The following is a 17611-nucleotide window of genomic DNA, read 5'->3' on the forward strand; positions in this document are numbered from 1 at the left end:
CCGCTGGGCAGCGGGTCCCGCCCGCATTCCCGCAGTCCTTCCTCCCCGGGACCGCCCCCTCCTCCTCCTCCTCCGCCACCGCCGCCTCCTCCTCCCGTGGGGGCCGGCGCGCGCCGCCCGCCCCCGGCCCCGCCGCCATTGGCCGCCGCGCCGCGCCGCGGGGGGGCCGCCGCGCCCTGATTGGCTGCGCGCGGCCCCGCGCCCCCCGCGCCGCGCCGCGCCGGCCGGGCCCCGCCGCGGCGGCGCCCCCGCCTCCCCCCGGCGCCGCCCGCCCCGCCCTCGCCCCGCGCTATATACGGGGCGGCGCGGCCAGCGGCGGCGGCAGCGGCGGTCGTGCTCGTGGCTGCGCGGCCGTGGAGCGCGAGCTTTTCGTTTTGAGAAAGAATTGGGTTTTGTTTTCGCGGAACGGGGGTGGTTTGCGGTGCCGCTGTCGCCGCGCGGCTCTGCGAGCGCCTCTCGTTACCTCCCCGAGCGGCCGCCGGTAACGCCATCGAGGCGCTGCGGCCGCGCTCCGCTCCCGTTGCGGGCGGTGCGTGCGCGGCTTCCCGAGGTCGCAGAGGCAGCAGCAGCAGGCGGCGGCGGTGGAGAGGGAGGCTTCCCTCCCTCCTTGCGGCACCATGAAAGCCGTGAGCCCCGTCCGGCACCCCAGTCGCAAGGCGCAGCCCGGCGTGGCGGGCGGCGGCGGCGGGCACCCGGCCCTGCGGTGCCTGGCCGAGCACAGCGGCTGCAAGGGGGGCCCGCCGTCGGGCGAGGAGCCGGCGGCGCTGTGCCTGCAGTGCGATATGAATGACTGTTACAGCCGGCTGAGGAAGCTGGTGCCCACCATCCCGCCCAACAAGAGGGTCAGCAAAGTGGAGATCCTGCAGCACGTCATCGACTATATCCTCGACCTGCAGCTGGCTCTGGAGACGCACCCAGCGCTGCTCCGGCAGCAGCCGCCGCCGCCCGCTCTGCACCCAGGCAGCTGTCCCGCGGCCACCCCCAGGACCCCGCTGACCGCCCTTAACACTGACCCGGTAAGAGGTGCGTGACACACGAGCGCGGCGTGCGGAGCGGATCGGCGGGGCGCGGTGGTCAGCGCCGGCCGCCGTGGGAGCGCCCCGGTGACGTGCCGCTCCTCTCGACCCCGGGGCTCTGCCGAGAAGCCGTAGCTCCCGAAGGGGACGGGGCGGACGGGCGCGGGAGCGCCCCGGCGGTGCGCGGTGGGTGCGCGCATCCCCTCGGTGCGGGCAGGCAGCCACACGGTGTGTACCGTGTAATTACAGCCTCCCGAGGGAGTACCTGTAGCCGGCGTGTTTGCACACACGGGAACGGGCGCGCTGTTCCTGCGCTTCCCAGCCTCCGCGCCGTGCAGCGAGTGTGAGGGGCTGTGGGGGCTGTGCACATGGAACGGAGCGTGCTTTGGAGGGGCGGGAATCGGGGAGAGACTCCCTTGTACGGGACCCCCGGTGGCAGCCCGACGGCGCGGGAAGCGGCGTGCCCCGGCACCCCACGCCCCCGGGCTTGCCGCAGCACTGCGGTGACCCCCTCGGCTCTGTTTCCCTGGGGCTTCCCTGAGCGTTCCCGGCGGGGCTGTGGTGGTGCTTGGAGGAGGAGGGTGTCCAGGCAGTGGTGGGGGGGGATCTCCGTGTCGTTTCTCCCCAGTTGTTAATTTGCCGTGTCTGGTTGCTGCGCAGGCAGGCTCTGTTAACAAGCCGGGGGACAGCATCCTCTGCCGCTGACCGCCGCTCCCCAGGTGAGTGCCGGGCGGGCGCGGGGCCGCGGGCGGGGGGAGCGCAGCCCTCCGCGGAGCGCCCGGGCTCGGCGGGGCCGCACCGCATCCTGCGGGAAGCCTGCCGAGGGGGGACCAGAGCCCGGCGAGAAATACTTGCAGGCGGCTTCGGGGTTTTATTTTTAATTACGGGGTGGTTGTTTTATTTTCCCTAATTACCGGGTGGTTGGGGTTTCCCCCCTCCCCCCAAACACTCCCCCTCCCCCCGGAGCGCCTCTGGCTGCGGCGTGCAGCTGCGCATCCCTCCCTCCGCCTGGCCCAGCCTGGGAGCTGCGGTTGTTGTTTGACCTGGTTTGTTTTGGGTTGTTGATCAAGCATGTCTTGTGTTTTGTTGGTGGCGCCAGTCGGTCTGGAGCGGAGCGGTTCACACACCCCCTCTATTCATTCCTCTCCCACAGGTGTGCGGCGGCGCCGCGCCGCGCAGAGGCAGCGCGGGGGGCGGGCGGCGGCGGGGGGGCCCGGCCCTGCCCCGCCGCGCCGCAGGAAGGAGCCATCCAACCCCCCGAGCAGTTCCCATGCTTCACCCCGGCAGAGCCAAGCCTTTTCACCATTTTGCACGTCCGTAGCGGTCCCCCCGTCCCCAGTTCCCCGTGTCCTTGCCCCCCTTCCCCCCGGTTCCGTCTCTTCTCGTCGTTCCCGGCCAGCTGTGAGCGGCGCCGTGTCCCACGGTGGCAGCGGGAAAAGTTGCGACTCTGCCCCGGGATAGAGGACCGAGCGTAAACCAGACTGTAGAAACCTTGTAACTCTTAAGGGACCGAGCAGCCGAATCTTGAAGCTTTACTAATCTACCAGAGCATTTGTAGATATATTTGACATCTATTGTTTAAAATAGATGGATTTTATTTGGGCCCAGGGAACTTTCTTCTCCCTGCAGGAATGTTACATATTGTATAGACAAATGAGTGACATTTCATACTGTGTATATATAGAGATGTTCTATAAGTGTGAGAAAAGTATATGCTTTAATAGACTACTGTAATTATAAAATATTTTTAATTAAATATTTTTTGTAAATATTATAAAGGTGTGTATGTTTTTTTTAATCTGTGGGAATATCTCTTTAGGAAACCACAGCTCAAGTACAGAGCTGCTAATATGGAAATATCTTGAATGTTTAGGACTTTTTTTTTTGTCCCGGAATGTCCTCTAGACTCGAAAGTTGCAGCTTTAGCTAGTGGTTCTGCATGATTGCATGAGGTGTCTAATTGCAAATAAACTTGTTTGGAGTCCATACAACGTGTTTTCCTCAATCTAGACTTAAAATGTTTGTAAGTGTATAATACATTTGGAGACTACACTTTTGTCATTTAGGCACAGGGGTTTTTAGTGCATTCTGTAAAAGCAGTAAGATGTAGTGTTTTTTACTAGGATGAGAAAAATTCTATCTAGTTTTTTTGCATTACGGGGGCAATGCTTTAGTTCTCTAATCAGCTTTTTTTAAGAAATCTGCTCTTGAATTAGATCAAGAGATTTGTTTTGGAATTTCATGTAGCACCAAAAGGTTTTATTGCAAATTTGTGTTCCTACAGCTTATTAAATGCTTAAAAACAGAAAACCGTTCTCTGCTTGCAGCCAAAGGGCCAACCATTAACAAAAACAGTTGCTGTTTCCTTCGTCCAAAGAGTATTAATAGTGAACTGCAGAAAGGCACATGGGCAAAATCATTATGATCAGTGATGTAAATTCATCTTAAAATGAACTTAAGTAGACCAAAAATCGGATGACTGTGTTAAGATTATTTTTCTAATACAAAATTACGTACATTTCACTGCAGCTGTGTTACAGTTAAAATCCTGTTTAATCTCTGTGATGTGTAACTACTACATGTGAACATTAAACTAGATTTACCTGTCTTTAACTGTGATTCTTCAGCTTATTTCTTCATCCTCTGAATTTGCACGTTCTCTTCACTGTTTGTATATAGCATTTGACAGATGAATTATTGTTACGGCAGGCTCTTGTACAGTCCAGTCCTGCTGGCTGTAAACTTGTGTCCAGGCTCGGTGAAAGATCCTCATCTTGTGTGATCAGTAGCCTGCACACTAGTGAAATGGGATTTTCAGAGTGGGAGAATTAAGTAGGATTTAATTGGGTGCTTTGTAAATAGCTAGCCAACTGTGTGTGTAACATGGTCTGTTTGACTAAAAAAGAGGATTTGTTTCAGATTATACAAGTGTCAAAAGTACTATAACCCAAGGGAGGACTTCTATTAAGTTAAATATTTATAAGGAAATTAACTGCGGGGGTCATTAGGTATTGACTACAGTGATAGTGTCAACAAGATGAACACTTTCTTTATCAAAATAATTACGTAAAGAGCAAATCAAAAAGTGGCTAGCACATCTGCAAACACAAGGCCTCCTGTCGCTGCAAATGCTTTAAAGGCACAGGCATTTTACAGGCTGAGCTGAGACTTCAGGGATGGGAAGTGGGTCCCTGCGTTGTACTCCCTCAGCCCTGCTGTTCCAGTTTTAGTCAATTCAATGAGCAAAATACATGTTCTTGTAAAACTAAGTCAGAAACCTCTTATCCTGAGTCTTCCAGCTACTTTCATGACCGTAAGAATGCTATCAACAGAATTTTTACTGCACTTTGGGAATTTTTCCACTGTGTTAAAAAAGAGAAGCAACTTTTTTTTTTCCAAAGGATTGGTTTAAACTTACATTCATTTTCTTTGTTTATCCTATTAATATTTGTAGTCTTCTGCTTACTTCAGCTTGTGTAGCTCAGATTATTTTGTATACAGTTTTTCAGTAACAATGGTTCTCAACACACTTACTTGTTTCTATCCACTGTTGCCAAATTATGGTATTCCATTACATAGGAGAAGCAGCAAGCAAAAGGTGCTGTCCTAAGATGTAAAACTATTCTGTGGAGTTTCTAAATATCAAAGCTGACATATCTTGGGAGAGCTGGTAAATTACCGAGCTGCTCTTCAAGGAAGAACGTACCAAACCCCGGATAGTTTCAGGTCAGGGCAATCTCCCGTTGAGTTTAGCAGCTTAAGGATTTGGGTTTGCTTTTTGAAAAACTCACGGTGCAACAAGTTAGGACCTTTAGGAAATGAAGTCTTATTAAAAAGCTGTGAAAATTTTTCCTGTTATATCTAGTATTCTTCAGAAATGCAAAAGTCTGCATATAGCACTCAGAAAAGTCTTACCTGATCACAATAGGTGCTGGTCTTATTGCTTATGCTATGTATAAAACTCTCAACTAATATCTAATCACTTGCTTCTGAATGCCTGGGATCAGTACAGTCCTAAATGCAGGCATAATTATTTTTTCATTTTCAAAGATTTTAGAGTCTTTCATCATACTGTAATCCCGTATCTTGTTTAAATCATGTTTTCCATATAGCAAAAGGCGTAAATGTTTGAACAAAGGCAAATTAAAGGGACTCTTTTCTTCTAATGCCTTGAATTTTCTCTTAGTCACAAAAGCATTCCTTAAAAGGAGCTTTTTGATTGCGTGATGAGAGTTGTGGTGAAGCTGCCAGATTAGGAATTAGGATACCAAATTCTGTTCCCAGCTCTGCCTCTAAGGCTCTTTTGTGACCTTGAGCAAGTCACCGGCTGTCAAACAAACTTCTAGTTTTCCTCTTGTACCAGTGTCAGCTTGCAATCATCTTTATAGAAACAAGCAGATGAAACAGGCAAAACGCATTCCTCTTTCATCACCTTTCTTACGCAGAGCGAATTTTGGGTAAGAGAGGAAAGCTAGGGTGATTTCCAGGAGCTTTCCTAAGGAGGAGCTGGTTGGGAAATACATTGCAAGTAGAGGTTTCAAGGAACCTCTTTCCATGGGACTCTGAAATTGTCAAGGACTGAAAAACAGTCTCTAGGAGTAAGAGATGAGGAAGCCAGGTATTTTCTGTCCCTAACTCGAATGCTGTCTGCAAAGCACAGCGATGGACACTGCTAATGCTGCATGTCCGTTTTGGTGAGCTGTGTCGTGGAGGTCCCAGTCCTTGCAGGTGCTGAAGTTCCTCTCTGAAATTTCCAAGTGACAGGAAAGATTCTTTCCATGTAAAAACCAAATGCCGGCTCCTGTAGCATTTTTCCTGCTGTTTCACATGGAAATGGTATTTATTTTCACTTTCTGTAGTGTTCCTTTTAAATAGTTGCATTTTCAGCCACAAGCGAAGTGGTCATAAGGAATGCCATAGCTGTCCTGCTGGTTGTTCTGAGAGTTAATGAATAAACCATGTATAGGATAAACAGGTTTATGCAAATGCAGAGCAGCACTTTACTATTATTTGTATTTTCAAGGATCTGTAGCCGTAAAAGTCACATTTCTGTAAAACCTTTACAGTTAAAAAGACGAAACCACGGTACAAGTAATTCAAGTAATTGTTTTAGATGCAACACAATTTACTGGTTTCTCCAATAGTAAGGTTTGCAATAGTGAATAGTGTGCTTCCAAAACAGTATTGAAAACGTTCTGCTCTCTAGTCCCAGAACATGTGATCTGAAAACACTGGCTAAATATATTCCCCCATACAACTGCTTGCTTTTTTGCATTAGAAAATCCACCCTTTACTCTCATTCCCGGGTAAGAGAAAACTTGCGTGCTCTGCCTACCAGTTAGTGCCTGCTTTCCCAAATGTCCAAAGCAGACATGCACGCACCAGCCCTTAGAGCACATTAGAGCTGATCTGGGGACTGGGCACCCTGGGGCTGAACAGCACTTGGGAGCTTGGATGCAGGCAGTTGCCAGCGATATGCCAGCATCCCGTGGGTCTGAGGCAGTTTCTGAGCCACCACGTCCTGGTCATGCCTTCTTGAGAAAACCATTTTTCCTCTTCGCAGCCTGAAAAAACCAAAATAATTCTCAGGGATCAGGGTATGACGTAAACTGCAGTGTGATCACAGCAGCATGGGCGTATGGAGGAATTTTCTAAGTTGTCATCCCTCCTCATTAGCAAAACATCTGCCATGTCACCCACGGAGCACTGAGGAAGGGGCAGTGCAAACCCTTCCGAGTGCTGTGCCCAGGCACTGGTCTGGTGCTGGTGAGCGATGGACCTGGCTGCCGGGCACACTAAGTTACTGCAAGGCAGTGTTTCCCTCTGTTTTGTTCCTCTTGAATGTATGAGGGGGCACACAAGCCTGTTTTCGGTCAGGGCTTGGCAGTGCTGAGGCAGTTGAGGACCTGTAGGCATAGCCCTAAAAAGTGCATCTGCACACACAAAGGTGCAATCGATGCCAGTGGGTTGCAGTTCCCCGCCTGTCCCACCTGTCACTCAGAGGGGCACAGGCTGGGAAAGCAGAGCACTCTTCTGGCAGCTTCATACAAAATAGAGGGCACAGCAGTGGCTGGAATGAATTAGTCCCCATTTGTAATTTCTCGGCCTGTAGGGAGAAGAGCTGGCACCCTGGACTCTGGCACACAGAGACGGGAGCATTCCCTCCCCACATGAAGTGTGACAGCAGCACTGCGCGGGATGCGGGGCACGGCAGTGTGGGCTTTTCTTCCTTTGATGGGCATGAAACACGCTTTGACATAGGACAAGGGTTGGGTTTTATTTTCTTCTTTTTTTTTTCCTTTTCTCTTTTAACCTTCTTTTAGCCTCAGGTTTACTTCCTTTTGGGGTTTTTCCCCTAAGATGATGTTTGTCAACTGATAGGATGCGCTTGCTTCTGGTAAAAGAAGCATTTTGACAATTTTCACAACATGTATAATTTTGCTTAAGGACCATAATGGCTTCTTCTGAGCCATGTGTCATGTAAATAAATATTCCAGTATTTTTTAACATGCATATTATGTACTCCATAGATCAATGGCTCCTTTGAAGCTCTTACATTTATCCTGTAAGTTCCTATTCAGACATTTTTAAATATGCATTATTTATTCAGCAGGCTATCTTTTCATTCAGAAGTGCTGGTATCTATGTTTGTAGCAGTCTAGCAACTATATCTTGCTTATAATATTTAAAAATCGGTATTTCTTAGTCTTTTCAGCAAGTTGAAAGTATTCCCATAACAATGTGGTAACAGGAAAGAATTTTTCAAATTAGTAAGACTGGAACATGCAGGGCCAGAAACAGGTGACGTGTGGGCTGCAGTGCAGGTATTGAATCCATGGGAGGGTTTGGGAGGGTGGCAGTGCCTGGACTCAGAGGGGCAGGTGGACACAGTGCCACAAGCCAGCATTTCCCCTCTGATGTGTCTGTTCAGGGACTGGGGGGGGTCCATCCCGGCAGGGGCATCACAGCACTGGGGCAGCAATGATGCAAAAGGACATTGCCTTCTCCAGCTTTAATGAGGAAGCAGTTTCTTGGTTCATGTGCAGGACAGGCTCACCAAGAAAGTAGGAGCCAATATTGCCAGCACTGCCTTGTGAGCTGCCCCAGGGCTTCAAGTGCCACCAGGGTTTTTTGGGGGGTTGTGGTGTTTTTGAGGTGCATAGGGGCTCCATGCTCCATTAGCTCAGCTAATAGCTGCCAAGGCAAATCCTTTCCTGTTCTCAGAGTGGGGGGGAGCAAGCAGAAGTTCTACCCCCACCTCAGTAGTAAGCTGCAAGGGGAACCCAGCGAGTTACTGGGTCCTTGCAGGAGTGGCCCACAAGAAAGAGGGTCTCTGACCTCCATACAGGCTAATGAAGGAGGAAAATCAGGGCCAAGAAAGATAAAGTCAGTATTTAAATGCAGACATCTGCAACAATAGAGGTGGAAACATAAAAAATTGCTATCAAATTAATTTGCTTGTAGTATGAAGGCTTTTGTCTCACCTTGTTTAAACAGTCCCACTCCTGTGTTTAGTTTACTTGTATTAATATCCCCCAGAGGCTTCATCATTTGCTATTGATGAGCATACACACACAAAAAAAAAAAAAAAAGGTGGTGCTGTCCAAGCAATTAATTCTCTTTCCAAGTGCTTAAAATTCAGCATGTCCCTTCAGTTCCAAAGGTGCTAGATCTTCAAAACCAGCAAGCTGCTCACAGTCAGCTGGGAAACCCCAAGTTATTTTGGAGCACATAAAAACATTCAGTGCTGATAAATACTCACACTGTGTTTTGCATCTTCATAATTTGGGATTCCATTTACTTGACATATGCAATAAATAAAGCAATAAATAAAATATGCTCCCTGCCTCAAGGACGTTTCTCTGTGTAAGTTGCAGCCCGGTATACAAACTCCTTCCAAACCAGCTGGTGCTGTACATCTACCACACTTCCCTATTCTTATTCAGGGACACCTTCATAAGAAGGTGACTATGAACAATGCTCTTTAAACCATGATGGAAGCAGATGTGGAAAAGGATTCTAATAAGAATATGAAGCAGTAAAAATAGAGCACTGCTTTAGCTGGAAAATGGGAAAAATATTTCACTAGCCCTTTTTGGAGAAAAATGTTTTTACCTAAATCCTTGGAAACTCCAGTGACTCAGCTTTTGGATCAAATGCCCACCAAAGTCTTTCCATCACCTTCAGCAGATGTCAAATGGCAAATTCACATGAATGAATGAGTACATTTAGGTCTCTGCAGCGCACTGCTTTGCATGGACAAAATCCTATTATGCTTCCTCCAGGCCTCAATTAGGAGGTAGATTTTGCCATTTTTTGCCAATTTCCCCTAGACCTCCCCTGTTCTCACTGGTATTAAGAAGTTGGACCTAGACTTCAACCAAGCAGAACAGCACCAGGACCCACAGCTTTTAACTTTCCCCTATTCTAAAACCATGACAGCTCTCTATGCAAAGACTCACAGGTGACTCAGTAGCAGGAGCAGCTCCATCAGGGTGCAACAGTGAAGGAAATTATGAGACCCAGCCTGTCCCTGGCTTGGCCTTGGACTCAGTCTCATGTTAATCACAGAATTATAGAATGGTTTGAGTTGGAGGGGATCTTAAAGATCATCTAATTCTAACCCCTCTACCACAGGCAGGGACACTAAACCAGATTGCTCAAAGCCCCATCTGACCTGGCTTTGAAATACTTTGAGAGTTATAAAATTCTCTTTTCCATTGCCAGATGGGTTTTGAGTTGCATTTTTCCATGAGTTTGCCCATGAGTTAGTTTTAGTGGGCAGGGTCAGATGCTCACTGCCATGAATTGCTGGGGAAGCTTGCATCGTATTTGGCTTGTATGCTGAATATAAACAGAGGTATCTGTCAGTATTTGCTTGGATTCATTGAAATATTAAAACAAGTGCCTGTGTCTGTGTTGCAGGGCAAGGTCTTCTTTATTTTGCTGGGGCAACAGCCGTATTGAAACAAACTGCATTTTGTTTTCTTTCAGACAGGTGTGATGGCACACCTGCAGAGCTCAGGCTTGAATAGCAACTCGTAACCTTTTGTGGGTAAGGTGGGGGGCAAATCCTGCTTAACAAGGATGTCAAACTGATCTTTGTTCCCTTCTCCCAACCAAGTATCTGTGGCAACAAACTGGAGACAGGTAAACAATCGGCTTCTGCTACCACAAGCTTTCCATTTACAGTTCACCAGGAGCTCTTATTATATGAAAGGAAAGGGTGGATGTGGTGTCAACACAAGGTAATAGTAATATTATTTGAACAGGTGTGTGGGGTGTTGCTAAAGTGAGAGAACGGGCGAGCTGTAGGGAGCAGTTAGTACAGGGCTGTGCATGTAATAACCAGAGCTCACCCGCGTGTGTTATCATAACAATCATGTGTGGCGATGGGTTTCACAATGAGCTGGTCTGATTTACCCGGTGCATTAAACTAGTTTTGTTGTTTCTCACTTCCTAATTCCCTGCTGGAAAAGAGCCCAAAAAAAATTATGCACGCTCAAAATTTGGTGAGCAGACCCACCATGCACGCAGCTACAGATAGATAACCCACCAGACCACAATTATCCCCCAGACTCTGCTCCTCCACAGGCAACTTTGCTGCTGATTTATGTCTTGGAAAGAGAGAAAGCAGATTAAGCATCTCAGGACTGCAGTACAAAGGGATGGCAGGTTTGCGGCAAGTGTTAAGGCACCGTGGAATTGGGAGAGTCGAGTACCTCAGCAGTTTTGTCTATACACCTATTCTCTGTAACGCAGTTAATTTTAATAATGTATTTCCAGTCTGTGATGTGTGTTAAACTGATATGTATCTGTGATTCGAATGTATATTCATCTCTGTGTGTATAGAGTTAGATGAATATCCTTTCAGCAAGAAAACCATGTGCCACAAAAGAGAATGGAAACAGTAAAAATAATCTTTTAGATTCTGCTTTTAAGGAGACAGCTGGAATCACATTAGAAAGGATTAATGTGGTAGGTACATACCTTGCTGAAATTTGCATGCTTCCATTGTGGGAAAGTGGGAAACAAAGGGAAAAATCATACCCTGATGTGCTCTCCAAGTAGAGCTGTATGCTGTGAGTCACTGAAGACAGCCATGGAGGTTACAAAACAGAAATTAAGAGACAATATAAATTACGTGAGGATGTTCTAGACAATTAGACAACTCGTTGGTCCATTTACAGTGCTGCTCGTAGCTTAATATCAAATCTGATGAATGAGTGACAAATTTTAAGGAAGGAAATTTTTCACTCTCTCCTCTCCTTAAGCCGCACTTTGTTTAGAGATATCTTAATGCGTATCCTGAGCGTTTTAATAAGAAACTATTGCATGCCACCGGTTCGTGCAAACAGTAGTTGTATTATTACAGGGGATGAATTAATCTTCCAGGAGTCCATTTGTGTTACTCAGATCAGGCAGGGTTTATTTGCGAAGGGCTGACCCTGCTTCCTGGCAGGTTCGCCGGGAGGTGCCGTGCCAGATTCCCTCCAGTGGATTGCGAGAGGGTTCAGCTGGCACATGCCGGGGACCGACCGCGGGGACAGTCACACGGCAGGGGCTGCCGCCTGCGGGAGCGCGGGGCCGGCAGCGGCACCACGTCCTGGCCTCCGCAGGCTCCTTCAGGGATTCTTTAGCGGGCACTGAAGGCTGGTAGGAAACAAGTATTCTCAAGCTTGGGTCTGCATTCTTCTGGTAATGCAGATTTAGCCCAAGGTCACACAAGGAACCTTTATTTCAAGCAGCTTGCTCCGTCTTAAGGAGAATTGCTACAGCATTTCCCTTTGTACACATTTCATTAAATAAATGCTTAATAGCAACCTGGCTGTCATCTTAGGGCAAATATTTTAGAAATCCCTTGTTAGTCACATCAGGTGTGCTTCTTCAATATTGCAACATCTGTTATTTGTTAGATGCAAACAGAGAATGAAAATGCGTGTTTGCCTTATCCTGGGCTCTTCAAGTAATTCAGGCAACCTGGCTGAATGTGCCAGAGACAGTGCTGACAGTACAGTTATTTCAGGAGGGTAAAATTGCACCAAAATTTGAGTAGGGGGCAAACTAAAAAGTGTTGTATTACACTTGGGTGCCCTCTAATTCTTTTACAATCCAGTGTGTACTTTAAATATACCTTGATCCTTGGAATTTCCTTGCAGAAGTCAATGCTGTGCTGCTGTTCCAGCAGAGCAAACACTGGATGGGCTCTTCACAAACAGTGGGTAAGTCACAGTCTGCTGAAAGGAGCAGACTCTTGATCACCAGGGTCTGGGTTTCTGCAGTAAAAAAAAGCATTCTCATCTTTCTTTGCAGGCATGATTATTTCACACTAGAAGATACATATTTCGAGGCTACATCACAAAAGTCTGATTCTTTGCTTTGGATTAGTTTTGCCAGGTTTTAAGCAAATACTGAGGTAATCCAGAATAACAGCTTGGTAGCATTTTAGGCATAGTTTGAAGAAATTAATTGAATAGGGACTTTAACGAGAGGGCAGTGGATTCTTAATTACCTCGGGCACAGTTTAGCGCTTCGTTCATGTGTGGTATTTATCTAGGGTGCATCTGTCTGTTGTTAGTTAGCTATTGCAGTGCAAAAGTTGGTGGCAAAGTCATTGTGATGTGCTGCAGAAACAGCATTACAGCTGCACAACTGCTGTATGCAAGAATTCCTTGAACATAGGTGGGTTATATTCATTAACATCATCAATCAAGAGCTTCTTTGGGTTTGGGATTGGTATACATGTGTGTGTGTATATATATGTGCGTATATATGTATATATACATTTATATTTTTATTTATATATATTATATATATAAACTCCTAAGAACATTGCATGTCTTCCATCAAATTTAATTTTTCAGAATGTTCGTTGATTTTGTGACTGACGATTTTCACTTGCTGACATTCTTTTACGCACTTGGGAGTCGTCCCTTTCCTTTGGATCAGCCTAAGGAAAATGCTGCCCTCTCTTGAATTTGAGGACGCAGTGCACCTCCCGGCAGAGGCTGCCTGGGGAGCGGGAAGCAGCGCATTCCTGAAAAATGGTAGTGACTTCTGCGGGGCTGATGAGTGTTGAGAAAGTCAGCACTGTATTTTAGACCAGTAATCAGGGTTAAGAGAGCTGTTCTGAAAAGTGTAAATTCTCTGAAACATAAATTCTCTCTCTTCTGAAAAAAAAAAAAATGGAAAAATATGCTTTATTCCATTATGGAAATACCTTAGCCAGGAAAATGTCATTGTCTCCCGTGCCTGCATGGAGAGGACGCCAAGTCCTGAAATTGTTTGTACTACTTTCACTCAAATTTAAGTTATTTCTTTGAGTGTTTCAGTTGCGAGTTTTGCTGAATGCCCATCTAGATCTTACAGTCAAAGGGAAACTTTTTTTCTGCTAGGCCTTCTCTGAAGGAGGGAGGACGCCCCTGGTCCTCTGCACCAGAAAAGAAACACTTGAGGTCTCTTTAGTGTATGACAATCCCCAAAGCTTTCCCACTGGTATGGAACCGCTGATGAGTTTCTTGTAGAAACCAACGTGTCACTGCCTTGAACAGCTTAGTCAGGAGAAGTGTCTCCAGCTGGAGGGAGGAGAATATTTCTCCAGCTGTTTCTCCTCTCCTCTGACAAGCATGGATAGGGCATGCTTTTCATGCATCTTCCCTCAAGGAAGGAATATAACGGAGACCTTGTGAGGAAAGCTATTCTGGAGTAGCTTCTGCCTCCATTTCTTCAATAGGGGCATTAAAACAAGCAAACAAAAAGCTCTCCCCTTCTCCCATTCTCTGCTTGTAGAAAGACGTGTACTTTTCTGCTGGAAGGAGGGAGTGAAAAGCACCATTAAGTGATGTGTAGGAGGGATTGCCTAGAAAGTAGTCCTACAGCAAGCTAGCATCCCTAGGAGGGAGGACACGCAGGTTTTGGATTGTATTAACTCAGAAGATGCCAATGCACACATGAGAACCAAGTTTCCTGAACATCAGATACTGCATGAGAGGGAGGTGAAGCAGGGCGTGCATTGTGGAAGACAAGGAGAAAACCATACACGCACATCTGAACCCATGGTCTTTTTCTTTACTGTTGTCATTTAAAAGGTTTTTCTGAACATACAGCTCCCCACCCAGCCCTCTTACGGTTCTCAGAAGCTAAAAGACAGGTAGGCAACAAGGAGCAGCATGAAGTGAAAATGATTGGCTAACAATAGCTGTGAATATTATTACATGATTTGTGCAAAAGGCCATACTTCTTAATATTTACCTCACTTTTCTGCACCTACAGTTATCTTTTTTTTTAACACAAATGTGAGGGTGATTAATCCCAAATGCAATCTGAAAAAGGATAAACAGAAGGAGACTGGGCATGTATATGTCACTTGCACTGTATACTACCTCATCTATATTAAATATGAGACAAAGTAATAAAAATAAACTATACAGTATTGTGTCGGTTGCAACTCAGGCAGTAACAAAATATTGCCACATTTTTTTCTTACAAAGCTGGCTGTGTGGTGGCTGGAAAGAACCCTAAAGCATATAAAGCTCTTATCTTCATACATTTCCCTAAAGAATAATAGATCAGTCGGTGCTCTGATGCTGTTTTAATAATGTACAATTTACAATTCATTTGGTTACCAAGCACTCACAGTATAATTAATTTCACAGACCCTTTCTACACATTGGCGTGGTTTATGACAGTACAGAGGGTAGATGGGAAAACTCTGTTCCCCCTGCTGTCACAGGAGAGCGCCTGGATGATGTGTCACCTGGCTGGTCTCACAGCAGTCCTGCCTTTGTACAGGTGACTTGAAAGGGCTTATTTCCCCTTTCCTTCTGCCCCAGCTCCCACCTGCCTTTCCCATCTCCCTACATGACCATCTCCATGGAGGATGTTTCCTTGGGGATGCGCTGGGCTCATCCTGCCGCTCCCCGGTAGCATGGAGCCACATCCGCCCCGTCCCTCTGAGTCACAGCAGGCCCTGAGATCTGCTGCAAGCACTGGAGCAAAAGCTAAGGTGAGCCAAGGGGAAGACTCAAGGACAAAAGGCAGGTGACAGGCCTTCAGTGCCTCACAGCAGTGCCTCCCTTCACCCTTGCAGCTGGGGACAGGAGAGCCTGTCGGGAATACAGGCATTGCTTCAGTCAGGGGTGACTGTCCATCCGAACTGTCAGTGCACCAGCCCAAGCCCAATATCATTTAACAGAACCAAGACACGAAAAACGGAGGGAACGGCTCCAGAAGCAGGCAGAACATATATTGTTAGGGGTGTTATTTCCACAGTCCTGCTATTTTTCCCTTTATGGGGAATTTGTACAGTTGCCTGAGAGGCTTAAATAATGGACTCACTCTGCAATGAATGGAGCTGCTGTTCTGTGATGTCTTGGGCATCAAAGCAATTTTTTTGAATCTGCATTAACCTCTTTGATAAAGACAACACTGTGAGGAATTCAGCAACTACAGAGAACCTGTGGGTCTGCACATCCACCCGGAGCTTGCTTTGACAGCGGTGTATGAATTGCTATTGAAGTGGTGGTTTTGTTTCCATTATCAAATAAACAGGGGTTTCCTTTTCTGAATTTCCCAAACATTATTTTCCTGTTTGAAATTCTTGATTCCTGTACATGCACAGAGTATGTGTACACATACATGGATACTCACATATATGTGTATATATACATGTATAGACACACACACAATATATATAGTTCTGTTTTATATATATATATATATATGTGCCTGAGGGTAGAGGTCACAGTTTGTGAAGGCTGAGCACACAATCCTGGGTATAAACACACAAGTACTCACATCGAAGTGCAGCTTAAAGCTAGGCTTACTGATTTTTTACAACTACAGTTGCAGTTTCTCTCTCTTTTTCTTAGATGTTCAAAAGCTGGTTTCTTCCGGGGACTGAAAAGCGTTGTAAGCCACAGCCCTAAATGTTTGATTAACTCCTAGGGGACCTGTGTGGTTTTCACAAGACATTAACTGTAAGAGGTACATCTCTTGCGCCGTGTCTGCAGCTGGCTACTCAATCCCAATTATTTGGTTTCCTAATCTCTTACTTGAACAAAAATGTGGTGAGACAGAGACCATGAGATACTGCTTTCACATCTTTTTTCCATATGGGATTTGGCAGCCAATTTGCCAACACATTGATGACCTGCTGCTCTTGTTTTTCACATCTGTAGAAACTTGACTCTTCTGTGAATCATGGCATATCTATAAACTAAGTGAAACCAAAAGAGGTTATTAAGGACACCACATACATATGTAATAAAACACCAACAAGTATTATTATTATCATCATCAGTTACTCTTATTCACAATATAATCACAATTTAAAGCTTGTGTGGTTAATGCATCACAAGGTTCACCTCAAAACACCACTCAGAATCCCTCCCCTGCAGTCAGGTGTACAGAGGTTTGAATGCTCGTGTGGCATGAGAGGGCTGATGGAGTCCTGTCCTTCCCAGGGAGTGTTGGTCTCTTTTTGGCCTGAGAGAAAGCACTCAGGAAAACCTAATGCACTCCTAAGATGTGGGAAGTAGCAAACCTGAAAAACTTTGCTTTTAACCTTTGAATATCAAGAGTTAAAATCTAGCCTTCAACCCAGGTGAATTTTTTCAAGCCTACGGTTTTGGAATGGATGAATGTCTGTGTAATTATCTTTTATTTTTACCTGTTTAATTTCTCTCCCATACAGTATGCCTCTTAGCATAATTTCTTTTTTCAGTTCAAAAATATTTTGGTTTGACTTGATGTTGCTCAAGAAATTAACTCAACTGTGCTCATAAAATTCCTGCAAGCACCAACCTGGTTGCAAGGCAAAACTCTCTACTTTGAATTTCCAGGTCTGTATCTATCAAAGAGAAAAAAAAAAAAAAAAAAAAGCCTTTCTAGGAAGTACCAGTTGCTTTTTTTCATCATTTTTTTCAATACTAAAATCAAAGAAAAATTTCTGAGACATGACAGTAAAATTGACAATGTTTAAATCTAAAATGCCTTAACTGAATATATAGCATTTCAGAAGTTATAGCATTTATGAGAAATACGCAGAAAGATATTTTAAAGTTAGATCACCTACTTCCTTTGGAAAAAAATAATCTGGCAATCAAATCTAAAGAACAACTAAACCAATTATCTTCCTTTTATGACCACTTGGTGAAGGAGTCTTTTCATGTTTCTTAATCCATATTAGATATGAGTTGGAGTCTTTGCAGTGGGAAGAAAGCCAGGGGGCCAGGCTGGTGTCTGCATCACCTGTGTCACAGTTAATCCTGTTGTACACCTTCCCTCCAGTTCCCTCTTTCTGAACCCACAGGGACCCCTGACACTAAGAAGGTTAGATGCACTTCGATGAGGAGGACAGCTGGCACAAGATGGCCCAAATCCATTCTCCTAATCCCCCTTTCCTCTCAAAATGCCTGTTGGGAATGGTCCCTGGCAAGTGTTAACTGTGAGCCAGGCCCAGGGATGGCTGGGGAGAGTCATACTTGACCCAAGTCAACACCATGCCAAGGACTGCTGTAACAATTTAACAACCCGGAAAATTGAGCTCCAGCACCTGGGGACGTTCCCTGGCACAGTTTCCTTGACTATCTGTA

At 46.1% G+C, this 17611-nt stretch overlaps 1 protein-coding gene across 2 annotated transcripts; it reads left to right on the forward strand.

Annotated features, from left to right (window-relative positions):
* The first annotated feature begins 301 nt into the window (after positions 1-301).
* On the forward strand, positions 302-3629 carry ID4 (inhibitor of DNA binding 4). 2 transcript variants are annotated; one of them, XM_063403531.1, is made up of 3 exons: positions 302-1023; positions 1677-1735; positions 2170-3629. In XM_063403531.1, the coding sequence occupies exons 1-2, from the start codon at positions 618-620 to the stop codon at positions 1688-1690; spliced, it is 420 nt and encodes a 139-aa protein (XP_063259601.1). In that variant the 5' UTR covers positions 302-617; the 3' UTR covers positions 1691-1735; positions 2170-3629. The 2 variants fall into 2 exon arrangements, with proteins under 2 accessions (XP_063259601.1, XP_063259595.1); XM_063403525.1 differs by having other exon boundaries at positions 302-1016.
* The last annotated feature ends 13982 nt before the right edge of the window (positions 3630-17611 follow it).

The sequence above is a fragment of the Prinia subflava genome, chromosome 1, assembly GCF_021018805.1.
Source record: "Prinia subflava isolate CZ2003 ecotype Zambia chromosome 1, Cam_Psub_1.2, whole genome shotgun sequence".
In the NCBI taxonomy this organism is placed as follows: domain Eukaryota; kingdom Metazoa; phylum Chordata; class Aves; order Passeriformes; family Cisticolidae; genus Prinia; species Prinia subflava.

Excerpts from the sequence above, each read along its gene's own strand:
- ID4 (XM_063403525.1), top strand. The coding sequence starts at position 618 with ATGAAAGCCGTGAGCCCCGTCCGGCACCCCAGTCGCAAGGCGCAGCCC. Across the intron at positions 1,017-1,676 it reads CCGCCCTTAACACTGACCCG|GCAGGCTCTGTTAACAAGCC; the intron begins GTAAGAGGTGCG and ends GTTGCTGCGCAG.